This window comes from Camarhynchus parvulus, chromosome 15 (genome assembly GCF_901933205.1).
Source record: "Camarhynchus parvulus chromosome 15, STF_HiC, whole genome shotgun sequence".
NCBI classification, from domain to species: Eukaryota; Metazoa; Chordata; class Aves; order Passeriformes; family Thraupidae; genus Camarhynchus; species Camarhynchus parvulus.
Genome location: NC_044585.1, coordinates 2,937,027 through 2,957,798, shown reverse-complemented (window position 1 = coordinate 2,957,798; position 20,772 = coordinate 2,937,027). Strand labels below are relative to the sequence as shown.

The window sequence follows — 20,772 nt, the reverse complement described above, 5'->3', positions numbered from 1 at the left end:
AGTGGCTGTCTTGGTACAGTTGAGATGATATTTGTGCCTGAAGTGATTTAAAAGCAATTTCTCATGGAGGAGAATGTAGGGGGATAGAATATAAGAAAATAAAGATAGTGTAGAAAGTAATCTTGCCCCTAAGGAGTTGCAGCTGGGCCAATTAGCAAAGATTAGGAACAGGCCTGACTTGAACAGGCCACAGCTGTAAGCAATTAGAAGAAGAGTGCTATACCAGAGTGGGGTGGCTGGGTGAGAAGGGAACTGGAGGCAGTTGGTTACTTTGTGAGGAAGAAAGAGTCAGTGCTCTGAGGAGCTGCCCATGAGAAACGCCAGGAAGGTGGGAACTTTTGTGATAGGAGACAACAGTATGGAACTTTTGCAGTAAGATGACAACAGGAGAATAAAACATTAATTCTAGGTAGTGGACTAGTGATTTGTTTTTTACACATTATTTTTTATGCATGCTTGTAAGACACAACTCTAGAGTTTTTTCTTCTGTATTTGCTCATTGTTTAAAATTACTGGTCTGCTTTGATACGCCCTTTAACATTTTTAGTCTGCTGCAGTAGTGGGAGAGGTTTGTCTCCTAGTTCAAAACCTCTTCCCTTATCAAAATATGACTGTTAGAATGGGAGAGCTTTGTTTTCTCCTGAAATTTGAAAATTTAAATCCTAATAAAATACATAGCAAAATCTTTTAGCATCCTAAGTTGCACTCTGGCTTACTAAATACTGTCTAAATTAATGAGTTAATTGACAAAACTCAGGTAATGCAAAATGGCTGTGTAATTTCTTATTCCTTGTCTTTGGTGTTTTGTACATTAGAAAGCAAGATTATTAATGAGCAGAAAGACATTTATATAATTCAGAATGTCTCATTAGTGGCATGCGCATTCTGACTTTAAAGCTGAGATGAAATCAAGTTGAAATGCTGGAAAAATCCCTTGGGAGTTTCTTTATAATTGCTGCTGTGCTTAATATTAGCACTGTCACAGTTCCCCCCTCCATTGGTTTCTTGTCTAATAGGTTAATCCTGCTCTTTGTAGTCATATATACAACAATCTTTGAAGAAAATGGAACTGTTGCCTTATTCAGGATTAGGGACCATTGGGTTTATTGAGGAGCAGTTTCTGATCAAAGGAATCTGTATGACCACTAAAATGAGTTTGTTGTTTTAAGACTGCTGCTCTGTGTGTAGTTCAATTACTTCATCTCTGCCTTCCCGGGCTGTGGAAGAAGGGGAGGAAGGGAATTGTTGCAAACCTGTTGCTATGGCCACGTAGCAGGGGCTGGGCTGCTTGTGCGGCTGGAATCCTCTGCATCAGCTGCTGCTCGGTGAGTCCTTCCTTACACTTTGCTACATGATGAAAATGCTCCCTTTAGAAATGTTCTTTTGAATGCCAGTAAGAAATCAGTACCCTAATAAGGGTCCCCTCCCCCAGCAGCCCACGAGGTTTCCTTACATAACCAAATTGATGTAGCTCAGGTGAGATATCTGAATGCATTTGTGATTTTCATGTGAACATTATTCTTTTTTCATGTCAGACAGATTTCATTCTTTCTAAGCTGATCTTAGATGAAAGTTTGATGTTGTGCCAAGAAATGTGGCAGCTTCATCTTTCCTCCCTTCGTCTGGCCACATGAATTCTGGGATCCCTAGCATTAACTAATGCGCTTAGAGCAGTCATTTGAAACGATGATGAGCAAGATTTTTTAATTAAACACTGCAGAATCCTTTGAGGGCTGAACTGCAAGCACTTGGCTTGAATTTAGTGAGCAATTCTCTGCCCTCCCAGGAATTAGAGTTGGTTCCTTGTAGTTTCAGAAGGCCACTGTTTGCTATTGTGGCTGTGCACACTGAGGTGGTCCTGTGTACATGAGAAACAACTTTCCCTCCTTGCAAACTGAGTTGAAGAACCACCAGTTGTACTGAAGAGAAAAAAGGAAAAAAAAAGATGACAAGTCTGCAATAACCTGGTTAGTCTTTATCATGTTGTCCCTGTATTGAGGTAATTCCTGACTACTGTTTCTCTTTACGTATTTTCAGACTTGTAGAATTTAACTGAACTTGGAGAATGAAGTCCAGCCTAATGCACTTGGTTCCCCCTGTAAGTAGAGCAAGAATAATCTCCCAGTTTCCCAAGGTAAGCATTTTTTTATCCCTTTGGTCACAGTATGTAGTCCCTGCCACACTGATCTATCTTTCCATTGTGCTGATACGGTATTATAATTTAATATAGTGTACATGTGTTGTCTTCTGTTAAAATTGCAAATTATTTAAGATTCTTTCGAAGTTTAATGTGACCTCATAGTCCCATTCAGTGCTGAACTCTTTAATAACAATCCTCATTCTTCTTTCTAACCTTTACAAAAAGTGACTCTTGTGACAGAAGTGTTATCTTACAATATTTGTTTTTCAACAAAACAGTAATAATTACATGCATAAGAGCTCCACCACTGAGGGCAAAGAGGAACCAGAGCTGACATTAAATTAGCCAAAAAATCTAATTAGAAGTCTTTGGTTAAAGAATTTGAGGCAATTTTAATTTTCTGTTTGTACAAGTACCTTAGTCATACAGTAGATCAAATGTAGTAGGCAGGCACTGTAGAAACACAGACAAAATACCTTTGATGTCCCCAAAGACTTTTGTATTTGAAGTATAATAGAACAGTTAAGGACAGGGAAGGGCAAGGCATTACCACTTGTTTTTTTCAGTTGTTCAAAAGATCCTTTTAAGGGCTTCACTTTTTTTTCCATTCTTGATCTCAGCCACATATTTTGCTTTTAATTTTATGAAAAGTTCCACAGCTATTTTAAGCAAATGCAAGGTAAAATACATTTTCCTCATTTTTAACTAATTCCCAGTTAAAGGGCTAGTAATGAAAGCAGTGCTTCACACTTAAAAAAGATTGAAAAAACTTCACAGTAATAATGACTTGCTGGTGGTGTGCTCCCATCTGTGTTTGTCTTGTGTGTCTTAGATTGTTGGGATAATTGAAGGCACTTCCTGTGGCACAGAATGATAAGCAAATGGATTTGGCCATGAGTGCTTAGGCAGTGCTGGACACTGACACTCAGAAAGGAGCTTAAAGGATGGTGCTGTCCCAAGGAGTATGAACAAACACAGCTCTGGGGAAACCTTACTGCCTTCTAACCCAACCTACCCTTTTGTTATGCCAGGATAACCCTATTCTTGACAAACCCTGTGAGCAATCATTTTATCTGCTTTTCCTTGCCAGTTTGACTTCTTGCCAAGTAGCCCTCACCCAGTTTGTCCCAGCAGCTGTTCTCTCCTTTCAGTGGTACACACCTGAGGCCAGTCTGCAGCTTAAAGAGCACTTCCATGCACAGGTCAGGACTGCTTGTCAGCAGAGCACTGGAACAGCTGGGTAAGTTTGTAATAACCCAGGTATGCAAGGAAGAAAGTATTTTAAACTCTTTAGAGCCTCCTTTCTTCATTGGCTTTCCTCCCCTCATTCCTCACTCCAGTATGTTTCAAGGCAGCTAAACCCCTGCACAGGGCAGTTCTCTGACCTGTTCCACAGTACATGAATCAAGTGCCTCTTCTTCTGCTGGGATAGGTAGCATTGAAAAAATGCTGTAGTAGTTTAGAAATGAAAAGGTTTTTAACATCCTTTAAATAAACACTTAGTTCAAAAGAGCTAACAGATCCAGCCTTGCTGTGTTCACTGTAGGTGTTCCAAAGGAGCAGTTAATAAAGGCTTTGCAGGGATATAAAGGCAGCAGTTCTAAGTTTCTTGAAAATCTGGGAATCTGGTTTTAGTCTTTTTGAAGTATACATGCTGAGAAGTTCTCTTAAAAGATTCCTTAAAACTGGAGCAAATTTCTGGTAAATATATAGCATTTAAAAATCAGAATAAGCTGATTTATACTCTACTAATAATCTTGAAGTTGTTTTTTTTCCCTGCATTATCTCTCCACCAGAACTGTTACTATTGCTGATTTAATCTCTGAAGTAAGGCAAGACAGCTAAACTGTGTTGAAATCATTACTATTGAGTTAAAATAAACAGCTGTACATTTTAGTGATAAATGCTTCTGGTTTCAATGTGAAGGATCCTCCATAAAGTGGAGCTCCTATGAATACTGACAATTAGCTCACTATTCCTCCAGCTCTAGAGTTGCTGACATGAGACTTGTCATGATATCCATCTTTAAATGCAACTTTATATTCATTTCACTAGGGAGTCTTGCTAAAAAAAAAAAATAACTGAAAATATGTCACCCTGAGAGACATCAGTGACTTTATTCCTTTTTTAGAAACACAGTCACTATCTTAGTTTCATGTAAATTTGTTACAAGTGTCTGGACAATTTTCCAAGTGAGACATGCTTTATTGAATTGAGGTATTTTTTCCTTCCATTTCCAAGTTGTATTAGTTTGGGAATTTTATTATTAGGGCTTTTTAAAATTTCTATAGTAAACCAACTCTCTATGTAATTTATTCTGCTAACAGAGTATAACTAAAAAGCTATATGTTTTGTCTTTGTGAATAGAATGAAACTGCTTTTCTGTCACTGCTTTCTAGATATGATTATTTGGTCATTTAGGTAATTTTCTGGTGGAATGGGGGTAGGAATGGCAGCCAGAGTGTTTTGTACAGTACTTGTAAAGCTTGACAGGAATAACCATCACCTTTTTCTTTTCCATTGCCCCAACTAATAAAATATTTCTTTGTCCTCCGATAAATTCAGCAGCTAATGACTTTATTTAATACTCTCCTGACAGTCCATCATTGTGTTAAATGGTCTGATCTAGGGAGTTTTTCCCCCAGTACAAATTAATGGAACACACACCTCTAAACCATCACTTACTCCTTGGCTTTTCCCTTAAGGTTGTTGATTTTATTCAGTATTTTCTCAGTAACAGCAATCAGGAGCACAGGGGTCTGTGGTCACCCACTTAATGTTGACTGGCACATATAACTTTTTTTTTTTTTCTTTTTTGAAAACATTAGTCATGCAGTTTACCAATCAATTTTTCAGCTATTTAGAATAGATTAACTTGGAATTAGCATCACATGGAAGTTGATGTAACCAGAAATAGTATTCAATAGAAGATTAACTCCTTTGTTAAAAGCCATTCCTTGATAGAAAAGAGCATTAAACCACTTAAGCCTTTTTGGTACCATTTTCACAGGACATGTCAATCCCAGTTTAGGTCAACAAGTGAATTTAAATTCACTTATCCACCTGGATCTCCTAAAAGAGATACAGGTTCAATTTTAAGAATGCAGGCTGAGTCACCTAAAGCCCATCTGCTGTATCCTGGGGGAGGACCCAGAGCAAAGAGGATTATTTGCATGAAGCCAGGTTCAGATTAATGTTATTCCAGATAGTCAGAAAATGTATTGGCTCTAACCCTGTGGGTTGTTTTTCCCAGAGGCACATTCTGCAGTGGGTTATTTTATTATCAGCAATTTCTTATTTCTGCACTTAGGACTTTCATTGACTTTAGTAGTACAAACAGGAACTTGGGATAAATTGGAATGCAAAGGATGCAGATACACTATAGTCTTATGTGTAAACTTATGTAAAATCATGCCAAATGCATATACTTATAGTCAAAGCAATTTTAATAGAATAAAATTTGTTCCACTGAATTGAAATTAAGAAAAAAAATAAACAGAGTAAGAAATGGACTATTTCTGCTCCAGAAGGGTTTGGTTTCTTGGTGGTTTTCTTTCTCATGGTTCAAGACTCAGACCGTACAGCACAGTGGCAACATAGATAAACTGAAGTCACAGGTACATGTGCTCCTCACTTGCAATTTAAAAATGTAAATCAGACTTTTTAAAAGGAGACTGTGAAATTACCACTAACAAACACTATGTCATATTTTCAAATATTTATAACAGGCTGAAAATATCCAAAGTGGTTGTGGTAGGAGACTTGCATGTTGGGAAAACCAGTCTTATCAACAGGTATGGTATATCTCAGCTGATGGTTTGATTCTCCTGTTTCTCAGATAAATGTTATAACTTTTCCATTGCTGGCTTTAGAGCAGTGCTTCATGGTTCTGGTTTGAAGCTGAACCAGTACTTTGTGGTTTTGTTATTAAATGAAGAGAAAATGAAGTCAGGAGTATGAGACAGTCTTGATACATCAACACAAAAGGTTGTGCTCTAGCACTTCAATCAGTATATGTTACATTCTTAGGTATTGTTATCTAGTCAAATATGATACAGTGTTTTCTTAAGGAATTCAGTCTAAAGGCTAAACAACTAGAAAACAATTTCAGTGTCTGAGTCTAGGTTTCATTTGGGTCATTATTTACAACCCAAAATATATTCCCTTGTAACTAAAACTGGAAGATACTGTACCTCCCTTGAGAGCCCAAAGATGTTTTATTCTGAGTCTCATATTATCCTGAGAGCTAACTGGATACATGTGCTTTCTAGTTTGTTAAACAGTATCTCCTTTTCTTTTAGTAAGTGTCTTTATGTTTTTATGTCTGCTTCTACATTATATAGAAAATCTTTTATGTCTGCTTCTACATTATATAGCAAATGCACAGTTAGTTTTTTCTTTTCTTCATAGTTTACCCCAGTGTTAGTTTTGTAGTTATTTGTATTTGTCTTATGAGTTTTTCATCCTCTTTTTTTTGTTCAATTGCAGATTTTGTAAAGATAATTTTGACCGAGACTACAAGGCAACCATTGGAGTAGATTTTGAGATTGAACGTTTTGAAATAATTGGGATGCCATATAACCTCCAGATGTGAGTTGAAAGAGCATGTTTAAGCATTGCACAGAGTACAGTCTCAGCAGAGCTTGAATTGCTGCAGGCTGTAGTGGAATAAAGATTTTTAAAATATAATACAATTGCACAAAGAATAATGTGATCTGAAGAAAAGATTCTGTCTCTGGACTTGCAGTTTTAGTAGAAATTTTACTCTTGGATTTCTCATGCCTAAAAAATATTACAAGCTTGTAAATGAAAATTCATCTTGAATGTGTTGCACTATTTCAGTGGAGTTCTGTCACTTTTACTCAACATTCATGAAAGAGAAGTGGAAGCTTTTGTCACAGCCACCAGTGCTGGTGTAACCCCAGTCTGTGATCTGAGTTTAGTAGGCACAGTGAGCACTGAACTTGGCTTTACTGGGGGCTTTATTCCTGCAGTCATTGAAACTAATGATAAGGTGTCCAGTGATTTCAACATCTCTTAATTAGCAACTAATTAATTATCCCTAAATCATAGAAAGGCCAGAGTGGTTTTATTAGAATGTGAACCTAGTATCTTTGATTTTCAACTTTGCTTGTTAGACTTGTGGGAATCCTGCCCTTCTTCCACCTGCTTTGGATCTGTGGAGTGGTGTCCCTTTGTGATGATTCTAGTGGCCAGCAACATTGTTCTGTAGAGGGCATTATGGAATCATCTCCAGTGTGACCTAGAGCAGAAATAAGATGCTTTGCATGAGATACTTTAGTGCGTTAATTTTAAAGCCATTTTTACTTAGGAACACTTTTTTTTGGTGAGATCACTGATGTAAATAGATGGGTCGTGGTATTTATTGAAAAATCCATTTCCCACTGATTTCACTGCAATTGTGTTTGGGAAGTTTTGCCAGGTGCTATCCTTTTGGAACTGGAGTCCCTCTAAAAATCCGGACTCGTGCATCAGCATTTTGCAAAGAAGCAATAAGATCAGGTTGCATTATCTGCAAAGTCTTCAGAAGCTGGGTAGAACATTTCCATATGATAAGCACTAGTGCCCCCTCTTGCTGAGATTTCCATACAAGATACATTTGCAAGTGTCTGTGACTGGCAGTACAAGGCTACAACAAAACCCAAATTCTGTAGTGCTGGCAGTAGCTGATGGCACTGCATATTGTGTTCATTAATGAGAAGGACATTCTTGATTTTATTTAATGGTGTCATTAGTACCGGCTAGACTGAGCTGCAGGTCTCTAGTTTGTAGTGTAGAGACAGATATCTTATCTAGCAGTTGCAAGATTCTAACATGGGCTAATACATGACTGAGCTAGTATTAGCACAGAAAATTTACAAAACTAGATTGCCCTAGAAATACGTGCAAATTACACAGGTGGAAGAAAAAATGCTTTAAGGAAAGGACATTACCATGCAGAATACAAATATTTGAATTGTCTCCAAAATGATCAGTATTTTTTAAGAAAAGGTAAAAATGGTGTTTGCACGTCTTCATTGACTAATAGAGCTTTAGTGTATTTCTCTCAGTAGTTAATGAATAACATGTTCCAGATGGTGACACCTCCCTGGTATCACATTCTTCTCTGCCTTGTACCAGTCTGCTGCTTCATTAACATGTTTACTCAGGTTACCCTGGGTTTCATTAACCTGAAATTTCTTTTTTCCCCTCATTGCACAGATGGGACACAGCAGGTCAGGAGAAGTTCAAGTGCATTGCATCTGCTTACTACCGAGGAGCAGAGGGTGAGAGCAATATTAATTTGATCCTGCTTTTGTTGGGAGGCTGTATTTTGTACAGCAACCTATATCCATATATGCTCCTCAGGAGGGTACCTACAGACACACAGTGGTGGAATGGATTGTCCATTGTTGCAGGGAAGAAGGGATGAAGAAGTTAATGACTTGATGTGTTGTCACTTCTGCACTCTCTGAGTGTTCTGATGGTGCAGTCATAGAAAGTGGCACTTGTGACTAGGGGGAAAGAATTTGGGGTTGGGTGACATTAATGCTGAACTTGGAAATGGATATTTCTGGCTTTCCCTTTGTTAAGAGACAATCCTGTGGTAATTTGTGGTTCCAAAATGAAAGGGTTGATAGCACTATAGACTGCAGACTATAGATAAAACATTGCAGATTAAGGATTTAGGTCCTATTGAGTGCTAGAAAAAGAAAAGGAATGAGCAAATGGATAGTCTTCCACTTCCTATGTGTTAAATCTGTTCTTACACCTTATACATAAACATTCTCTCTGTTTAACAAGACAGGTTGGAGAGACTTCTGATACACTTTCTAATTTAATTACCTCTTTTCTGGTCTTGTCTTTTATTGCAGCTATAATAACAGTGTTTGATCTGGCTGATATCCAAACTTTGGATCACACCAAGTAAGTTTCTGCATTTTGGCTTATCTTTTCAAGGTTTTTACAGCAGGTTTAATTGCCTTCCATATGTAGGTGTTAAGAGCTTGCTGGATCATGAGTGTATTTTCTATTGAGCTACGAAATTAAAAATGACAGTTACTAGTTTGGATTACATAGGGAGGGATTTTTCTGAAGAAAATGCAGAGCATAAATTTGAACTGCTTACACTTGACTTCCTTTAAAATCAGTGCAGAGAGAGAGGCACTTCAGTAAAGCTTGATCCTTCCAAAGCTAGACATGCAGCAAAAGATGAAGTGCACTCCAAAAGCTTTTTTTTTTACTTCATTTGGTATAAATAGAATAACAGGCTAGAATCTAATGTAAATGATAAAATTGATGAGATGCATCTCATGCATAATGTCTCAAGGGCCTTTCAATTTTTAGGTGCACTGTTATTCCAATTTTTTTTCTCTAGTTTCTGATGGGAGATAGACTGTCAAAAAGAGGAGAGAAAATTAAAACTCCAAGTATGTGTAGGTACAGCTAAACTTACTAGTTCAGATCCTTGTAATGATTTGGCTACAACAACACACTAATTGTTATGAGTAAACTCATTCTGCTTTTAGTGCAGGCTGCAAAACCCTGCATGGATTTATGATCCACACTGCTGTCACAGCTCAGAGTATATGTATTTCTAACATGCTGTTGTGACTGTAATGCAGGTACAGACTTCTTTACAACCTGTACTCTGTCTTATTTGAATGTGTACTATGGTGCTTAGCTCATTTACATAGGACTTTGTAAAATAATATATATATTAGTGTCTCTGCTTGGCTGAAAGTAATTGAAGCCTGTGAACCTGATTTCCCACACACGCACACACTCCCTTCCCTCCTTGACTTATGTTGGATGACTCAAGAGAAACTTGATTGCCAGAGTAACAAGAATATAAAAGCTTGTGAGACAAGAATCATACAGCCTTCATAGGGAGCTGTTTTATAATGCTGAATAGATTATTTCACTCTTTATTCCCATTTCTATCTAACCTGCTATGTGGTTCATACCTTTTCAGTTACTTCTTGCTTTCTTATTCCTTATCTTGCACCAAACTTTGCCCTCTCCCTTACACTGAGAAATATCCTCTCTGGGTGCTAAAGTGATTGTTGAATTTGTATTCTGCCATGGTATGATTTTCCCTTAGTGGGAGACATGTATTCAAAGGCATTGGAATACCTACTGCTCTCTCTGTCTACAAAAAAAAGGCTTTTGATACTCTCACACAAGTTCTTCCACTCACTTTTCTTGTGACCTTATTATCTGTCATGTTCTCCTGTACTCCTTGTTCCCTCTGACTGTTTTTTTTGGTTTTTTTTGTATTTCAGACAGTGGTTAGAAGATGCATTGAGGGAGAATGAGCCAGATTCCAGCTTCATCTTTCTGGTTGGAACAAAAAAAGATTTGGTGGTGAGTAAATTGAGTGCAGATAAGGAAATCAGATTTTCCCTAGTTCCTCAAGCGATTTCCCTTGCAAGTTGTGCACAATGTCATTGAGATAAAGACTTTGAGTAAAAAACTTAAAAGGTAAATTGAACAGTCCACTTGAAACCAATTAAAGAATAGACTCTGATAAAAATGGGTGGTTAGTGAAATATTTCTTGCATGACATTTTTCAAGCATATATAAACATATATGATGATCTTGAAGGTTTTGTTGTTGTTCTGTAACTGTTCATAGGTTTTCTTCCTTCTCTCCATTTAAAATAACTGTGGTATGAAATTTAGAGCATTATATGTATTTTTATGCCAGCAAGCCTGACATGCTGGATATGAATACTAGAAATATAGAATTCTGAGCTAGATACTCACAACTGAGTATTAGAGTTCAGAGAGCTATTGGAAAAATTAGAGGGAAATTGGTTTTTAATGAATGGTGTGTTCATTACTCAGGAACAGGGAAGGTTTCTTACTTAATTGAATATCATATAATTTTCAAAAGAACAGGGTGAATGCAGTCTCTATACAGTTCTCAGTCTTGTGTTTGTCTTTCTGTAGAAAAAGGTTTTTTAAAGCTTTGAAAACAAACTTGTTTATTCTGTTACTAGTTGGCTCCACAACTCTTCTGCTGAGAATGATGGTGTGACAGGGATTTGACTGGGCTGCTGACTTGATAGTCTTTTACCAGGGAATGTGTTAGATACAAGGGTCACTTGTTAACTTTTATTTTATTTCAGTGCTGTGGGAGCTGAGTGGACACTTCCATTTAAAGCCAGTACTAAATAGCTGAACGTTCTTGCAGTCGTGTCTGATTGCCCAAGCCTAGGCAAGGTCAGAAAGGCCACTGAGAAAACTGGAAGCATCACAGTGTGGGTGCTATGGCAGTGCCTGTGTGCTGTCACCAGCCCAGACACACTTTGTTCAAGCTGTCCCATGTTGTTTGCCCAGTCAGGTGCTGTGTGTGAAAGGACAGAGCTCGATGCCATCCGTTTTGCCAAGGAGATGCAGGCAGAGTACTGGTCGGTTTCAGCCAAAACAGGTAAATTACTGCAAAGGATGTAAAAATAGCAGAACCACGAGGGCTGATGTTGGAGTGGGAGGAACTTATTATCCCCCCCATTGCCAGTTTTTTTGTTGTTATTCTTGTATTTTGTTGCTGTAAGAAACTTCAGGCTTATTAATGGCTGATTTTATTTGAGTGTTTGTATGTGTGCTTTCACTGTTGTGTATGCAGAAAGAAATAATCAAGCTGCTTTGCAGTATCTGAGCATGTATAATTCATAGATAGTTACATAAATACACATGTGCACTACTACTCAACGTTTGCAATGGAAAAAGATTACACCACAAGATGAATTCTCTCTGTTGCTGGCTAAAAATAAAGGTGCAGCACAGGGTACAGTATTCCAAAGTAAGAAAATTAGAAATTCTTTCTGCAGTGATCAGAATGGGAGACAGATTGTTGGAGAGGCCTGTTCTGTCCCAATATTGAACAGTCAGCTGTTCACAGATGTGCTTGTTATGCTTGATCATTTGTTAGGTGCCTTTATAAAAACACATTTATTTCTGTCTTGTTTCCTAGGAGAAAATGTCAAAGAATTCTTTTCCCGAGTTGCTGCCTTGGCCTTTGAACAGTCCATGATAAAGGAGCTGGAGAGCACTCCTGGGCACAGGGCCCAAATTGGGGCAGGAAATCTCATCAGTATGTGGAGTTTTGCTTTTTGTGTGCATTTTTCTTGTTTGTAGTCCAAAGGATTGGGGAGGCTTTTCAAGCATTAGAGCCAGTTTCAAACACCTGCAAGCATATTCATATCATTGTCTGCCCAGGTTTTAGCCAACAGGAGTGACTGGGCCTTGCATCCAGCTTTTGTTACCCTTAACATCAGATGGTATAATTTCTTGTATGTTGATTTTATAACTTTTTTGTTTCCACAGAGCTGGAGAAGAACGTTATGGAAATTCCAGAGGACAATGCTCGAGTTAGCCTGAGTTGCTGCTAACTATCAACTGTTTCTGCAAGTGCCACACTTCTCTGCAACAATGCTCTCAAACCAGAAATAGTGAGCTTTAATTTTAGAAATATGAGAGGAAAAACTTACCCAAACTTTCTTGCTGAGAGTTCCCTTGCTGCTGCAGGCTCCCTGTGCAGGGTGGTACAATTGTTATGTAAACCTTTCTCTGTGTAGCTGAAACATAACATCCTTCTCTTAATGCAAGAAGACATTGCCAGTGCTTGGGCTCACCTGTCTGCCAAAAAGGCTTGTAGTCAAAATGATGTCATTTTAGTGTGTTGTTTTTGATAATTCTCTAGAAATCTTAGCTAGTGAAGTGGCATTCTCTTGTGGGAGCAGGAAACAAGTGGCAGGTCAGAATGAAGCGTGGTATCAATACGGTTTTGCCTTTTAAAACAATCGTGTAAAATAACTCTGATTGCTTTTATGCTTTCCAAGTATTTTAAAACTATTTGAAAATAAATATTTTAAAGTATCAGGCTTGGAAGTACACAAATGCAGACTGCATAGTTTCCACTGTGGTTTCTCCATCCAGCAAAAATGTTTATTACTTTTCATTTTCCACTTGAGAATCAGAGCCCAGTATTAAATATTTTCAAGCCTAAAAGAAGTCCAGGTAGAACTTGGTTGTTTTAACACAGCAGTCTAATATTTTGAAAAATGTTGCCAGATAAGAATGCTGTTCTTTTCCATTCTCTTGAATAAGAAAGAATGATCACACAGGTGCATAAAACAGAAAACATATTATTTCCCTCTAATTTTTCCAATAGTTCTCTGAACTCTAATACTCTGTTGTATCTAGCTTAGAATTCCGTGTTTCTAGTATTCATATCTAGCATGTCAGGCTTGCTGGCATTAAAAAAAATATAGATAATGCTCTAAATTTCATATTGCAATTATTTTAAATGAAGAGAAGGAAAACCTATGAATAGTTACAAGGTACTGTTTCTTGGGTCATGTATTGAATCATTGCAGGAACGACAGTATCTTTAAAAATAATTATAACAGGACTCAGATTTGAGCTGCTGAGAAATGCAGACATATATCAATAAAGAAATGCATCGATCTGAAAATATTCTGGATTCTCTGCCATTTTTCCCACTTTGATAAGAAATTGGAAAAAAGGGAGAAAAGAGCTTGAGCATGTTTTTATTATTTTTCCTTTTGATGTAAGTTAGAGCAGCTTCCTAGAATATGATGAATAGAGATCTAGGAACTCTGTGTCTTTTTTTATCAGACAATCTTCACTTTGGCATTTGTGCTGCCTGTTGGCAAGGACACAAATGTAGCATTTGGTGGAAAAAATGAATGTGTGAGGGTACAAAAGGAGCTCTTTATCCAAATGTGTAATATTTCAACCTTATGATGTTCTATGCAGTTGTTCAGTTCCAGAATCTGTTTCACAAGAGAGGTGAATTTACTCTGTGTTTTTAGCACAGGCTTTGGCTGGGCAGCCATGGCCTTGTGTCTCCTGAGCCTGAGTGAGAGTGGAGATGGTTCACTCTGTTGCAGCAGATCAGGTTAGCTGGGCTTCAGTGCTGACTTGAAAAAAATGTTTACACTGCAAAATGACTCAGGAACAAATCTAAGAAAGCATCCATTTTTTTTTCCACCAAGAAATATATCTCCTAAGGGTTTCTTTTGTTGCTGAGCTCAATTATTGTACAAAGTCACAGAGATGCAGTCTCTTCAACAACATGATCATGTTGCCTGGGAAATCAACTGGGACAGGTTTTTCTTAGGGATTCAGCACATTGCATGATGTCATTGCTGTTTCGTATCATCTGGAGCTCTAAAAACTTCACATACAAATGTAATACTCTGTCAGTCACCAGCTGTCATGGGACAATGGCCTAAGTCTATTAAATGATGGATACTTTGAGACTGGGTGTTATTGGGTGTAATTTTTTGTTTGTGTTTGGGTTTTTTTGCTTGCTTGGTTGGTTTTAAAGGTGTTTTTAGCATCACTGAAACCTCCCCTGTAAAGAACTCCATATTAATAATTTATAATCTAAAATGAATCTTGGGTCATGTTGCAAATGATGAGTTGCTTAGGAAAGCATAAAAGAAACTAACTATAGAAAATAAATAGAAATTTGTAAGTTCTACCTGGCCAATGTTTTATCTCTGTAAATCCATTCTATCAGCAACTTAATTGACTTTGAAGAAGCCTTAATATTTTGGAAAAGAGTGTTGAAAAAACTTTATTAACTCTAACTACAGGTAGAGTAAACCACGATTTCTATACCAGTTGAAATACCCCCCCAGTGATCATGGCAACAGTCACAGTTTCAGCTTCCTTGTGGAATTTGCAGGTGAGAAACTGAAGTAAACTTTGGAGTCAGTCTGAAGCAAAGGTAAAGAGCAACTGTAACAATCCATTTCCCAAAAGAAGAACTGAAGTTGTGCTGTTGCTTGTCTTTAATAAGTAAAAGCTAATGTGTTCATGGATGGTGGATGTATTTGTGCTGAGCAAGCCCTCTGGCAATGGACCAAAAGCCATTTAAGAAAGCCACCTGACAAAGTTAATTTCTTACTATAAAAGCCTTTTCTTTTAACAGTGTTATTCATCTTTTGAGTTATTATCTCACACTTAAGGTATGGTTGTTTATGATTATATAGATAACGGGATTCAGAACTTTGTAAATTCTGTTGGTTCCCAGCTCAGGTTTACATTGTGGTAGAACTGGAGTCCATTATCCATGAATCAATCTGTCCCCCTCTGTGTGTCTTCAGCTTCCCATTAATAGTTAGAGGCTGTTCTAATGTAACACAGTGGTGAGTGGATGCTCTGAATGCTCTGTATCATATCTCTGAGCAGGCAAGTTGTAGGAGAATATGGATTTGGTGATGGAGAGGGTTGATCACTTTCCTGTATTTTTGGCCTGGAAGTTGTTCTCACAGTGAGAAATTGCCAGTGTCTGAATTTGGAGAAGGAGAGTTCCTTTTTTTCCCCGGGTTCATAGAATGATTTTAGACTGAATGGGACTTCCCAAGACTTGTCAGCTTTCTCAAACTCCTCCAAGAGTGCTGCTTTGTGTTAACAAAAATACGATTTTTTAGTTTCAGCCACATATTAATCAGAAACCATGTTTTCTTTCTCAATTTAAAAGCTCAGCTTATGTCCTACGGTTTTTTGTTTGTTTGTTTTTAAAAACCCCCGGTTCTTCCGCGTGGGATGATGCTGAAGAGCATCTCTCGAGTGGCAGCTCGAGAGCGTTACCCAGAGCCAAGCGGCTCCTTTCCCCACCAGAGGGAGCCCGGCGGTCGCTGCAGGATCAGATCCGTGCGGGCTCGGAAGCGCTTTGCGATCTCTCAGCGGCCGGCAGAGGGGATGTGCCGGGCAGGCCGGGCCCAGTTCAGCCCCTCATCGCAGGATTCTCAGTCTCAAATCACAGGTATGTGTCTGCCACCGTAGCCTTAAAGAAATTTTGTATCTAGTTAAAATACTGCTCTTTTCAATGCATAAAGTATCAGCAGAAATTCAGAGAACACTTCAATTCCCAGTGGAATTCCTGGAGTTGTGCTACCTCAGTAGATAAAGAGGGTGTAGTTGTTTAACAGTATTATTCACTAAAAGGTAAGTGTGTGCGCAGAAATCCCTCATGTGACTCATTACAATTCTTCCTTCCTCCAGAAAGAACACAAATGTCAGAAAAGCAGACCCAAATAGAAACCACTCCAGAAATAAATCAGAATGGTGAACCTTCAGTAAAAGTTCTGTATGAATTCACAACAGATCCCAGTGATGTCACATACCTGCCACTGTTTAGAACCATGCCAATCTTATTATTCCTAGAAATACATTGCATGTCAGAATTTTGTTGGTCAAACTGCTGCTAAGCAAACAAATAGTATAAATAGAGAAAAGGCAGTGCATTTTATTTCTGTGACAGATTGAGAAGTCTTAGATGATTTATAGAGTTATTTATTAAACATATAGATTTTATAATGATTTAGCTCATAATCTGTTTTCCATATAGGTCAGCCAAAGCCTGTTATGTGTTAAAAGCTGAGGAAACAAGTGCAGGAAAAGCAGTTAAAGCCAGGAAACAAAACCAAGAGGGATGGACTATGCAAAAGTGAATATATGAGTAGCCATTTGTGATATAGCTGAAAGTATCCCAAAATATTTTCATTGGCATATAAAAAAGCATGGAGAGGAAAACTGTTTAATGGGTTTTGAGACAGTACATATCTCAAAGGTAAGAGAGCTACTCCCGTGGAGTTGTGCTTTTCATTCCTATGGGATTTTATTAGTTCTTATCAGAGCTATATCCCACTCTCTTTTCTAGCAACATGTACCAGAAAAATATGCTTCACCACAAACATGAAAGAAACAGTTTTATGGGGGATATGAGGGGTACATATCATCTTTGTCTGTCCTTCAAACAGGAAAAATGGAGCTTTGGTTGCTTTTTACCCTTTTTTCAGAGGTGCAATTAGTACATGGAAAGGACACATGCTGTAACAAGGTTAAGAAGGAAGTGTGATGGTGTGATTTCAGAAGGAAAATAATACCCAGCAGCCAGAATTCTGTTTGAATCATTTGCCACCCTTCACTCAGAAGTGAAATGTGGGGCTGAGTTACTGGGCCTAAATAATATACAGGACAAAAGTAAGACTTAATGCCCAAACAAAGCAGCCTTTATTGTCAGTGTCAGAGTTATTTTAGAGTAGCAGTTGCCCATCTCAGAAATCCATCTTATAATTTATTGGCAAGGAAGGTAGGATTGAAGGACTGACAAGCCTGCTACTAACCAGCACTTACATGAGTGGGGGAAAACGTGACCTTTGAAGGTGAGCTGCATCCATGCCTGGGGGGAGAGCCTTGCTATGAACACAAGAGAGAGCACAGAGACGTGCTGGTGTTTATACATAATATATGAGGGCAAGGCTGTATGGACGGGAATGGATACCTCCCTATGCACACTGTGCCTGGCATGTTCTTAACCAGTCTTAGCTATGGTCATGTCTGTACGGTGTAAGGATGCCCAAGCTGCAAGGGCGAGCGGCCGGGACCGCTCAGGACTTTGCCTTTGTCTCACGGGCAGCCGTGAGGAAGGCGCCGGGGCCCCCCACCCCCGCGGCTCCCCCGGCCCGGCTGCCCCTTTAAGAGGCCCCAGCGCCGTGTCAGTGCCTGCGCCGGGTCCTTCCCTCCCCTCCCCTTCCGCAGCGCCGCCGGAGCCGGGCCGCGATGGGCCGCCCTGGGCAGCGGGGGCTGCGCCGCCGGGGGGGCTCCCGCGGGGCCGCGGGGCGCTCGGGCACCGCCGGGTAGCGGCGGAGCTCGGCCGGGACGCGCCGCCCGCATCGCCGCCCGCGCGGAGACCGTGTGCGCCCCGAGCGCTGCACAATAGCCGGGAGGAGGAGACAGGGAAAGGGGCAGGGGGAGAGGAGGAGAGAGAAAGAGAAAGCACAACACGGGGGCTGGCGAGGGAGCGCGGAGCGGAGGGCTCCGGAGCGTGGCCGCGCTGAGGACCGTGCCCAGGACGGCGGCGACAGGAGGTGGGTGGGAGGCGATATTTACCTTCCCTCCCCCGCCCCGAGCCCGCTCCTTTGTCCACGCGCTTTAAAGTGCTCGGGGATCGCCGGGGTGGGAGCATTGTTGTTCGCCAGCAAACGATCGGTCATGCCGGGGAGAGAGTAGCGAGTGTACGCGGGGCTGGGGCCGGCAGAAGCAGAAGGAGGAGAGACGATTGCGAGAGAGGATCGCTGCCTGCCTCCCAGTGCCCTGCATGGACCGCGAGAGAGACGCGCTGAGTTGACCCTGCCCGAGCTGTTTCTGCTTCTACATGTGAGATCCGGTTGGTTTTTTCTTTCCACCTCTTTCTCTCCAGCCTCCTTCTCGTATTCTCCACTTACTCCCGTATGCAAAATGGTGGACCCTGTGGGGTTTGTAGAGGCTTGGAAAGCACAATTTGCAGACTCTGAGCCTCCTAAAATGGAGCTGAAATCTGTGGGAGACATTGAACAGGAACTGGAGATGTGCAAGGCATCTATCCGGAGGCTGGAGATGGAGGTTAATAAGGAGAGGTTCCGCATGATTTACCTGCAGACTCTTCTGGCAAAGGAGAAGAAAAGCTATGACAGACAGAGATGGGGTTTTAAACGTGTTTCTCAGTTGCCTGAAGGGGGTGCAGAGCAGCAGATCCAGGACCTGCATCATCACCAGTCTGCTGACCAAGACGAATATGAAAAAAGCAAGTCACATCACGGGGAGGAAAAGTTCAAACCCAGGATACCATCTATGAGGAAGCTGTCTACCCAGAGCGATGGGTCAGACCTGTCACCTTTGGACAGCCCCCACCACGGGGAAGGAGAGCAGGACAGGTGTAAGTACTATGGTGAAGAGAAACTGAAGAGAGTTGTAGAAGACATGGAGAATCGCTGTGATACAGATGGCTCTCCTTCAAAACACAGATCGGCTTCCACTCGCAGGCTGGTGGGATCTGCTGAGAAAGAGGGATCATTTGAACCTAAGGAGAGAGGGAACAGCACCAGTGTGGCAGCCCTAAGGTCCAATTTTGAGAGAATGAAAAAGGTTAATTCACACTCTTCTGGTGATAACAAGGATGTTGTTGAAAAGCCCTTTTATGTGAACATGGAGTATCATCATGAGAAGGGGCTAGTAAAGGTCAATGATAAAGATGTTTCGGATAAAATAAGCTCCCTTGGTAGCCAAGCCATGCAAATGGAACGCAAAAAGTCTTTGCACTCCCTCCCTTCTAACATGGTACCCAGCTTCAGTGAGTTCCAGAGGCCTGCCTACAGGGGAAGGTCGTCAGAGAGCAGCTTTGGCTATGATGGAGAATATGAGGATGCTGAACTGAACCCCAAGTTTCTTAAAGATAACCTGATTAATGCCAATGGCAGCAACCGCTCACCTTGGCAGCCCATGGACTTTCAGCCGTATCAGAGTATCTATGTTGGTGGAATGATGGGGGAAGGAGAAGGAAAAGGACCTATTCTGCGAAATCAGGGCCCACCTGACCAGGAAAAACATCTCACGTGGCCCAGGAGATCTTATTCCCCCAGGAGTTTTGAAGATATTGGAGGAGGATACACTCCTGATTGTAGCTCTAATGAGAACCTTACCTCCAGTGAGGAAGACTTCTCCTCAGGACAGTCCAGCCATGTCTCCCCCAGCCCCACCACGTACCGCATGTATCGGGATAAAAGCCGCTCCCCCTCCCAGAACTCCCAGCAGTCCTTTGACAGCAGCAGCCCACCGACCCCCCAGTCCCAAAAACGGCACCGGCAGCAGCAGGTCATCGTGTCTGAGGCCACTATTGTGGGTGTACGAAAAACAGGACAGATCTGGCCAAGTGATGGAGATTTGCCCTCTGCAAGATGTCACCAGGACAGCTGTTTCCACGGGGATGCAGGTGTGTACCAGCTTTTTGCTTAGTCTTTTACATGTCTTGAGCAGGGAATAGCATCCTGGAAATGAATGGGAGACCCTGGGTGAATCACTGAGGGGGCAACTGTTTCATGTGGGAATTCTGTGTTTAATTTGTAGTTTTGCTGTTTTAGGGAGATCCTCCAGAAGTATATGTCACACTGCATTTTAGGAATTCAGTCTGGATTCCCAGAAGGGTTGATTCAGGCTACTTTTGAGAGGATCAATGGAGTCCCATGTTAATAATTTCTTAAAGTTTCAGTCTGAACACTGGGCTAAAAAGGGGCCAGAAGTTCACCAGGTATTCACCATTTGTGATGAATTCACCACCAGTTTATTCCCTCCCTCATATTTGTGCCCTATGGAGTAGTTAAACTCTACCTCAGAGGTGGTAGTGTGCCAACAAGCCACAACCTGAGGGTTTTGCCAGAGCTTTACTGATAATGATGCTGCTCCCACAGTCTTGTTTTTTCCTGTCTGTATTAATTGCAGTGCTAGTTTCTCGTTCTGTCTCGTGTCAGCTTTCAATTAGAGCTGATTGGAGGTGATGATTATGCAGCTCTGTTCTTGGAGCTTTCTGCTATCGCTGAGTGAAGAAAGAACTTGGAATATCAGGAAGCCCTGAGGGAAAAATGTTAACTACATTTCAGCAGAATAAAACTTTTCTTTTGGGGAAGAATTAGGCAATGTTTGAATCCATTTTTATGTAACTCATTTAGGCAGGTGTGTCTGTGGAATCAGAGCGAGTTTATAGGTGGAAGAGGCATATAAGAACTGTATTAATTTAGATGCAGTTTTTGAATGTATGTGGATCTCTGAACCTAT

The 20,772-nt window shown here is 40.4% G+C and overlaps 2 protein-coding genes across 2 annotated transcripts in view; both read left to right on the top strand.

Moving 5' to 3' along the window:
• The first annotated feature begins 1,280 nt into the window (after positions 1-1,280).
• RAB36 (RAB36, member RAS oncogene family) lies at positions 1,281-14,396 on the top strand. Its single transcript, XM_030958961.1, has 11 exons — positions 1,281-1,325; positions 2,038-2,134; positions 3,292-3,380; positions 5,869-5,934; positions 6,629-6,730; positions 8,363-8,427; positions 9,016-9,067; positions 10,426-10,507; positions 11,485-11,575; positions 12,119-12,238; positions 12,472-14,396. The coding sequence occupies exons 2-11, from the start codon at positions 2,066-2,068 to the stop codon at positions 12,534-12,536; spliced, it is 801 nt and encodes a 266-aa protein (XP_030814821.1). The 5' UTR covers positions 1,281-1,325; positions 2,038-2,065; the 3' UTR covers positions 12,537-14,396.
• Positions 14,397-18,423: 4,027 nt separating this feature from the next.
• BCR (BCR activator of RhoGEF and GTPase) overlaps positions 18,424-20,772 on the top strand; it is a 97,523-nt gene continuing 95,174 nt past the window's right edge. The window contains exon 1 of the mRNA XM_030958566.1: positions 18,424-19,933. Within this exon, the coding sequence (XP_030814426.1) occupies positions 18,424-19,933 (1,510 nt within the window). The remainder of the gene's footprint in view (positions 19,934-20,772) is intronic.

Excerpts from the sequence above, each read along its gene's own strand:
- RAB36 (XM_030958961.1), top strand. The coding sequence starts at position 2,066 with ATGAAGTCCAGCCTAATGCACTTGGTTCCCCCTGTAAGTAGAGCAAGA. Across the intron at positions 2,135-3,291 it reads TAATCTCCCAGTTTCCCAAG|TGGTACACACCTGAGGCCAG; the intron begins GTAAGCATTTTT and ends CTCTCCTTTCAG. Across the intron at positions 8,428-9,015 it reads TTACTACCGAGGAGCAGAGG|CTATAATAACAGTGTTTGAT; the intron begins GTGAGAGCAATA and ends CTTTTATTGCAG.